Here is an 8,552-nt window from a genome sequence, read left to right as displayed (position 1 = left end):
CTCTCTAGGTATTTTGTTATTTGTCAAACCAGACATCTCGTCCCTGCGAACACCTGGTCAATCTCGAGGTAACTGTGTAATGTAATAAGAGTGTTTTTTACACATTATGCAAATACACAGCGCTTTCCTGATGGCCAGAACAATCTGATTCCCGACTTTAATCCCGGCCCCCGCTCCCAGCCCCCGCCTGGTGGCGTCTCCTGACCGCAGCTCCGCGCCGCCCCAGGTGAGTCCTGCGCGTTCCCCGCTCTGGGGCCCGCGGGAGGGGCTGGAGCGCAGGCGGAGGGCGGGCCGGGGTAGGGGAGGACCGGGATCCGGGCCCCGACTGCAGCTTCCTCGCGGTGGAGTCGCATTTCCAGGCACCTCCGCCGCCCTTGCCCGCGCGCGGCGAGCGGTTTTTGGGCGTGCCGCCTGGAAGCGCGGAGCCCGCCCGGCGCGCCCCAGCCCTGCATATCCGGCCCCGGCGGAGGCGGCCGGACCGCGGAGATGCGGGGCGGGGGTAGGGCGCGGGGTAGGTGACTTTATCCCGCCTCTGTTTGCCTGCCCCGGGGAGCAATGACATCACGCGGCCTTCTCCAGGCGCCGACACAAAGAGCGGGGCGGAGAGGCCGCTGCGGGGGGAGCCGGCGGCCGCTGCTGCCGCCCAGGGCTCTGGGGCCCCGCCGGCCAGGCCCGCAGTCCGCGGCCAGCGTCCTTCCTTCTCCTCCTCCTCTGCCGCCGCCTCCTCAGTCGCCGCCGCCCGCGTCCTCCGCGCGCCTCTGAGCCCGCGCCGGGCCGCGCCGGCCCCTTCCCATGCGGGCGGCGCGGGCCCTGGGAGGGGCGCCCGGAGCCAGCCGCGCAGCATGCACTGGGGGGTTGGCTTTGCTTCGTCCAGGCCGTGCGTGGTGGATCTGAGCTGGAACCAGAGCATCTCCTTCTTCGGCTGGTGGGCCGGGTCCGAGGAGCCCTTCTCCTTTTATGGGGACATCATCGCTTTCCCTTTGCAGGATTACGGTGGGATCATGGCAGGGCTGGGCTCCGATCCCTGGTGGAAGAAAACCCTTTACTTGACCGGGGGAGCTTTGCTGGCCGCAGCTGCGTATCTGCTCCACGAACTCCTGGTCATTAGGTGAGCCGGAGAGAGGGACCCGCACAGGGGCGCCGAGAGGGGCACCTGGCTAGGGCAGGGCTGGCGCGAGGGGGGCCCCTGCCAGCCCCTCGGTCACGCTGCTCAGATGCCCAAACGTCCTGCAATTATCTTTCCCTAAAGGCATTCGGTGGTCACCTGGCCGTGAGGGGCAGTTTGGAGTTGAAAGGAGAATTTAACCGGTGCTGGGAGGGAAAAACATTTGTCTCCCAAAATGCTCTGGGTCACTTGTCGTTATCTATTAAGAAATGTCCTTAGGAGGAGGATCTAAGTGCAGTGTGTTTGCAACAATAGAATTGGGGCCTGCAGAAATAGGTTACACTTTTATGAAATGCCTTGTTTATAAGTAATAATGCTGGAATATTAACTGCTAACCTTATCTTTTACTTAAAGGTTAGTTCTTCACCATCCTTCCCTAAATGTCAACATCAAAAGGCTGAAAAATTGCCAAAAGCTCCAGAAACCTGCGGGTCCCTGTTAAAGATGCATGACCAAGTGTAGTGGTTGCAGCTTTGATGCAGCCTTAACCTGGTTCTCTGCTTCTCTGGTATTGAACGCCAAGCACCATCTTCAGGCTTAGATGTCATTGTTGTGTGAGCAGTAGGACAGGCTAGCACATGGGTGTGTTGGGCATAACACGGAGTCGCCCAGTGCCGTAAACAGTTGCATCCGCTGCCGCAGAATGTTTACAAGATTGAGTTGGAAGTACCAGAAAATGGAGGCCCCTGTTGTTGGTACATCCAACCGGCACGAGATTTTTGTTTGGGTAGAGTAATACCACAGGGCACTGAGATAGTCGTTTGGCTAATTGATACATCAGTTAATGGTTAAAATTTCCGTGCATTTGAGCCCTCCGTCACTGGAAGATTACCAGAAGCCCAGTTTTCAATAGCTCAGAATGCCCCTTTGCCAGTATTTTCTAAAGTGGAAGAAATGTGTCCACACTGCCTTATTCCAGTGGAGGAATCCTACACAATAGGTTATAAACAAAGACAGTGATAGGTGACCTTTACTAGCCTGCAGGGATCCGAGGACATTGTTGTGATAGCCTAATGTAAGTATTTGGCCTAACATACATATTTTGAATAGTTCCCATCTCTGAGAGGGTGGGAAATCATTTAGGTTTGGGGAAATGTATTGGTTTTCATATTATTTAGCCATATTTGAGGAAGTTTATTTTAAGCTTGTTGCACATTTAATTCTCTCACTTAACACATTGCTTTGAATCTAGCTGAACCAAACAAAAAAAATTTGAAGAGAATTATCTCTCTAGATTATTTGTTAATTGTGCTAGTTTTAGAACTGTATTTCAAGTTAGATTTCAAGCTACCTAAAGAACTAAAACATTTGGGCAGCAATTTAAATGGTAACCCAGTTGTTTCTCAGTTGTATTCTAGTCTAAAGCCTTTGAGGAGATCCCGAACCATGAGACTTCTCAGCAGTGGAGGGAGTGAAGGCTTCACAGGACCAAGTTTAAAACAGAGCTTAAATGACCTTGCAGAAACGGTATGGAGCTCAGCTCCCACTCTGGAGTAGGCCATGCCCTGGCAGGTGTGGTCACTGGAGCCTGGAGCGCTCTCTGCCCACAGATAGCTCCTAACTCATTTAGGGGACTATAAACCTCAGCACTGGATGCTTATTTGGACTAAGAAGTTTAATCCTAGGTTGATTCACTTTTTCTTTTTTTTTGTTTTTTCTTTTGAGACATAGTCTCGCTCTCACCCATGCTGGAGTGCAGTGGCTTGATCTCAGCTCATTGCAACCTGTGCCTCCCTGGTTCAAGCTATTCTCTCGGCTCAGCCTCCTGAGTAGCTGGGATTATAGGCATGCACCACCGCTTCTGGATAATTTTTGTATTTTTAGTAGAGATGGGGTTTCACCATGTTGGCCAGGCTGCTCTTGAACTCCTGGGCTCAAGCGATCCTCTGGCCTCAGTCTGCTGAGTTGCTGGGATTACAGGCATGAACCATTATACCTGGCTAATTTTTTTTTAACTTTTTTGTGGAGATGGAGTCTCATGGTATTGCCCAGGCTGGTCTCAAACTCCTGGCCTCAAGTAGTCCTCCCTCCTTGGCTTCCCAAAGTGTTGGGTTTATAGGTGTAAGCCACCATGCTTGGCCAGTTTTGTTTCTGGACTAATGTTTGAGTTGAATTAGACACCTCTGAAGTAATGCAAACAATGAAGAAGGGCTATTTCTGAACACTGAGTAGGGACTCTGCAGATATGGGCTTTGCATGTGTGACTGCATTTATTCCTCGCAACTATTATTTGAAGCTTGACACCCGTTTCATAGATAAGGAAATTGCAGCTCAGGGAGGTTAAGCAACTTGCCCAAGATCACACAGTTAAGAGTAGCAGGATCTAGATTCATAGCAGAGCCTGCATTTTTTTAACCACTGCCTCTTAGATAGTATCTACTTTGGCTGGGCGCGGTGGCTTACGCCTGAAATCCCAGCACTTTGGGAGGCCGAGGCGGGCGGATCACGAGGTCAAGAGCTCGAGACCATCCTGGTCAACATTGTGAAACCCCGTCTCTACTAAAAACAAACAAAAACAAAAATTAGCCTGGCATGGTGGCATGCGCCTGTAGTCCTACTGCTACTCAGGAAGCTGAGGCAGGAGAATCGGTTGAACCTGGGAGGCGGAGGTTGCAGTGAGCGGAGATCGTGCCACTGCACTCCAGCCTGGCGACAGAGCGAAACTCCGTCTCAAAAAAAAAAAAAAAAGAAAAAAGTACCTACTTTGAAATCAGTTTTGTTGGAGGAAGAGGAAGGAAGAGCAATGTGGAGAACTGAAGCATCGCTCAGGAAGACAGGCCTGTAGCAGGTGCCTTTCTTGCAGCCTCTAGGGGAAGAGGAGTGGAGGGGCAAAGGGAGAAAAACAGGCAGGAAGGGCGAAGACCAAGGCTTTAGAGGTTACATGATAGCTACCTTCACTAAGGTGAAATCTAGGTTTCAACAGTCTTTATAATTTAGGCAGAGAACAAAATAAAATCTGAAATATGTGATATGGAAAATACACCTTAAAATGACTTCCCTGAGTTTACTGGCTATTGTAAACTCTTCCCCAGCCTACCTGGATTTTCTGCTGCATAGACATAACCTTCATCTATGACTGTGTCTCTAGAGTGGAAGAGTAAAGTTGACAGGTGAGAATTATTTAGGATGTTTAATTAATGAATATAACCAAAGTAGGTTTTTTGGGGTTTTATCCATGTTTTTTTAGCACCATATTTTTAAATAAATATTGTTCCAACACACTACTTTGTTTTCCCTGAGTAGAGATAGCTTGGCAGCTATCTTAAATTCAATCAGGCTTTGGAAATTTTTGTTTGTAAATTGAATGACTACGTAATAACTTCATTACCAGTGCTTATTTGCACTTTTGACACACAGGGTCAGCCTCTTCTAGAACATTTAGTTGGTGAATCAACATCTGATCTCTGCAAACTAACAAATCATCAGCTATATACAGAGGCATGTTCATCTGTGATATTGTTAGCCCCAGGAATAGTAGTAAACTAGCTAGTTAATGCTCTGTGGGTATCCTCTTATACAAGCTTTATGATAAGGTCACTTTATAAAATATAGCTGTGCGGGAAACAACTCACTCAATCGTCTGATCCTAAATTAGAGAGGAGTTTCTGACATATTGGAGGGAGGGCTCTGGAACCTGTTGGAGGGAGGGCTCTGGAGCCAGACTGTCTGGGTTCAAATTCAGACTCTGTCTGTAACCAACCACATAACCTTGGATATGACAGTAAGCTCTTGATGACTCAGTTTTCTCATCTGTAAAATGGTAATAGTAGTAGTAGCTTTTCTCATAGTTGATTAAATGAGTTAACACGTGACATGCTTAGAACAGAGTTTGTCATGGTCGAAATTCAATAAAACTTGGCCATCATTAGCTGTGACTTTTATCAGAAAGTTCCAGGCTTCAGTGGTCTGAGTCAAACTGGCAGCTTTAATACGATTAACTGAGGAATTGCCCATTTTGCTGGCCTTGAAGTGCTGAAGAGTTGGAAACTGGAGTTATTTCAGAGTCAATCTTAAATTGATGTTCCTTAGGCAAGTTGTTTAACGTCTTTAAGCTTCAATTTTCCTATCTACTATAAAATAGTATAGTATGATATACCGAATTTAAATTATAAGAATACCCATTCTAAAGTGTCATTGTCAGAATTAAATAAGTTAATATATATAATATATATAAAGTCATTAGCATATGCTTGGTAGATAATTAGCATCCATTCTTACTATGACATGGCCCAAATTAACAATTAGAATTAGATCGTTCTGGCTGATGGAGCAGGGATTTTTGGTTTGTCTTCTCTCCTGTCAGTTCTGAAATTTTTGTCTGGTTAATTTACATGAAAATATCACTTTGTGATGGGAATTATTTGACTGGACAAAATCAGTTAATTGTCAAATCTATAGTTTGTGCTGTCTTGGAACATCATCTAAATGAGTTCTTGATTTTAAAATCTGACTTCCCAAACATTCCATCTAAATGAAAACATTTCTTTTATAGTAAATATTGCCAGAAAGCAGCAAATATTTTTAGTTTTTTGACTCGACAGGTATTTTCAAAATGAGTCTGAATTGTGAAGTTGAATGGGCCCTTGGGTGGTAAACTTTTCAAGAGGGTTTGTTTTACTAAATGGGGATCTGCAGGAAGTGGGCATCCATGTGATGAAGAGACAAAGAAATTATTCTTTCTTGGGTGGAAAGAAGCAGGTGTGCTGTTGTACTGGGAACAATGCGAGGGAACCAGAGGCTCAGGGAGGGCCAAGGGGAAGGAAGAGTGAAGTTTATCTGACTGGGAATCGGCTGGGTCAAATGAAGATGGAAATTGCAAAAGGGTCCCAAGGAGTGGGGTATGAGGGGGGCTGTGTGGAATGATGAGCTTGCAGGGATGAGACCATATCTCTTTGGATGAGAATAAATTCCACTATTACTTAATGCTTGATAGTTCACTAAATAGTTACAGTATTACCTTATGTAATCCTCATGATAATCCATACAGAATTGGTACTGTCCTCACTCTCCAGGTGAAGATGGTGGAGAGATCTAGGCTAACGTGGCCAGTAAGGGAAGCAGGGCTTGGATTTGCCACCAGGTGTCCAGACTTGGAATCCAGCATTCATTCCATTATGTAGTGGTTATTGAAAAACTGTGTGCAGGGAAGTCCTCCTCACCCAAAAGAGTAGCCAAAGGAAAAGATGGATGTGTGGCTGAGACAGAAGAAAGGGGAAAAGCAGGGGTACTAAAATACATGCTGTATGGTAAAAGGGGATGCTGGGAAGGCAGAAAATAAGGAAGACAGAGCTAGAGAGAGGGCATCCAGAAGGCGGGTTCCACGGCATTACAGGTGAAAGAAGGGTTAGGTGAGGGCATGGGCAGTTGGGAAGAGGGACCAGAATATTCAGTGTCAGTTTCCCTACAGACTTGGGTCATAGCAGAGCAAATCTGCACTGTTATTCCTGGGTCTTCTGGATGAATAGACTGTTTCACGGTATAGTCTAATGGCCGAAAACACAGACTCTGACTTCTTGATTCAGTGCCCATTCTGCCATTTACTAGCAATGTGACTTTGGGCAAGTTAATCCTCTGTGCCTGAATTTCCTCATCTATAAAACATGGATAGCGGTAATACCTACTTCATAAGGTTATTATGAAGATTAAAGGAGATAAGACCCGTGAGACCCTCAGAACAATGTGTGACACATAGCAAGCACAGAGTATCATTTTTATCCATCCAGCTTGTCCCTGGCAGGTAAACACAGCCGGCGGGAGAATAGGTGGACCAGTACCAGAAAATGTTCTTGTTGCCCAGAGGCCATAGGTAACAGAAGGAGGTTGGTTGTTATGTAGTTACTTTGCTGAGCCACTGGGGTCATGGTAATATCATGGGAGTTTGCAAGGTTCTCTTGTGTTTTGACTAAGCTTCCATGAGTGCTGGGTGAGGTAAGCCCCTGTGACAAACAGATCAGCTTGTTCACTGAGGAGCTACAACCCTGCCAGGCCCTCTCAAGAAGTAAGGGAACTGAATGTGGATAACATGTGGATTGTTCTTTATTTCTGTTTTGGTTTTGACAGGAAACAGCAAGAGATTGACTCTAAAGATGCTATTATTTTACATCAGTTTGCAAGACCTAACAATGGTGTTCCCAGTTTGTCTCCTTTCTGTTTAAAAATGGAAACTTATTTAAGGATGGCTGACTTACCGTATCAGGTACTTGTGTGCAAATATGTTTTCTTCTTATGACATCAGTATCAGGGGATGAGTATTTAACTAAAGGGGGAATATTTCATCTCACACAGTGGATGCCAGAGTGGGTGGGAGCTGAAACTAGCAGTGGCTAGTCCTTAGTAAGAGGGAAATAAAATACTCGGTTCCAGAGTCTGTTGATTTTTACAGATCCAATTTAATGATGGATCAAGAAGGTCTAAACTTTCGAGAGACTCAGCGCCATGATATTTTTCTTTAACAGAGTATTCTTTGGGCTGGGTGTGGTGGCTCACGCCTGTAATCCCAGCACTTTGGGAGACTGAGGCAGGCGGATCACTTGAGGTCAGGAGTCTGAGACCAGCCTGGCCAACATGGTGAAACCCTGTCTCTACTGAAAATATACAAATAGCCAGGCATAGTGGTGGACCCCTGTAATCCCAGCTACCTGGGAGGCTGAGGCAGGAGAATCACTTAAACTGGGGAAGCAGAGGTTACAGTGAGCCGAGATTGCACCACTGCACTCTAGTCTGCGTGACAGAGCAAGACTCCATCTCAAAAAAAAAAAAAAAAAAAAAGTAAGCTTTGGTTAATAATTTTGACAGGCCTACTGGACCTTGACAAAGATTGGTGTGCCACTGCCTGATGTGGTTTTTTACTTTAGGTTTTAGTTTATTGACAGCATTGTATTTTGTCCCTCATGAATCTTGGGGGCAGAAGGCCCAGTACGCCATGAGGTAGATATTTGTATATGTAGTGAGAGCTTTTCCACAGCACTCCATGTTCTGCTTGTGTGACTTTCAGGGAAACACTTGTTCATTTTAGTAGGAAGTAAGGAAGAGGAATGTACTTAAAGGTATATATTTCTCTCTGAGTAATGCTTGAGCTGTGTCTCACAAAGTCAACATGCTGTGTTTTCATAGTCATTCAATTCTATGTATTTTTTAAAAAGTTCACTTATGTTTTTATTTTTAACCAAGTTCTAGCCATATGGAATTATTTTAAGCTTTGATTTTTGTTATCATTTTTAATTTTATGGTCAGAGAAGATAGTCTCTGTGATATTGATTCCTTGGAATTTACTGAAGCTTTGGCCTGGTTTGTAGTTACTTTTTAAAAATGTTGAAAATAATCACATATGCTCTGTTTGGATATAGAGCTCTATATATATCTACTTGCTTAAACATGTTTGGTGTAT

At 45.5% G+C, this 8,552-nt stretch overlaps 1 protein-coding gene across 2 annotated transcripts in view; it reads left to right on the top strand.

The window, feature by feature from the left end:
• Positions 1–273: 273 nt before the first annotated feature.
• The window catches only part of FAXC (failed axon connections homolog, metaxin like GST domain containing), a 72,007-nt gene continuing 63,728 nt past the window's right edge, over positions 274–8,552 (top strand). The window contains exons 1-3 of one of the 2 annotated variants that reach the window (XM_008007523.3): positions 277–511; positions 987–1,108; positions 7,226–7,361. In XM_008007523.3, the coding sequence (XP_008005714.1) occupies positions 1,002–1,108; positions 7,226–7,361 (243 nt within the window). In that variant the 5' untranslated portion in view covers positions 277–511; positions 987–1,001. Of the gene's footprint in view, positions 1,109–7,225; positions 7,362–8,552 lie in introns of both variants that reach the window. The other variant, XM_008007522.3, reaches the window with a different exon arrangement.

This window comes from Chlorocebus sabaeus, chromosome 13 (genome assembly GCF_047675955.1).
Source record: "Chlorocebus sabaeus isolate Y175 chromosome 13, mChlSab1.0.hap1, whole genome shotgun sequence".
NCBI classification, from domain to species: domain Eukaryota; kingdom Metazoa; phylum Chordata; class Mammalia; order Primates; family Cercopithecidae; genus Chlorocebus; species Chlorocebus sabaeus.
The sequence above is the reverse complement of the archived record's forward strand: the minus strand, read 5'-3'. Positions and strand labels throughout refer to the sequence as shown.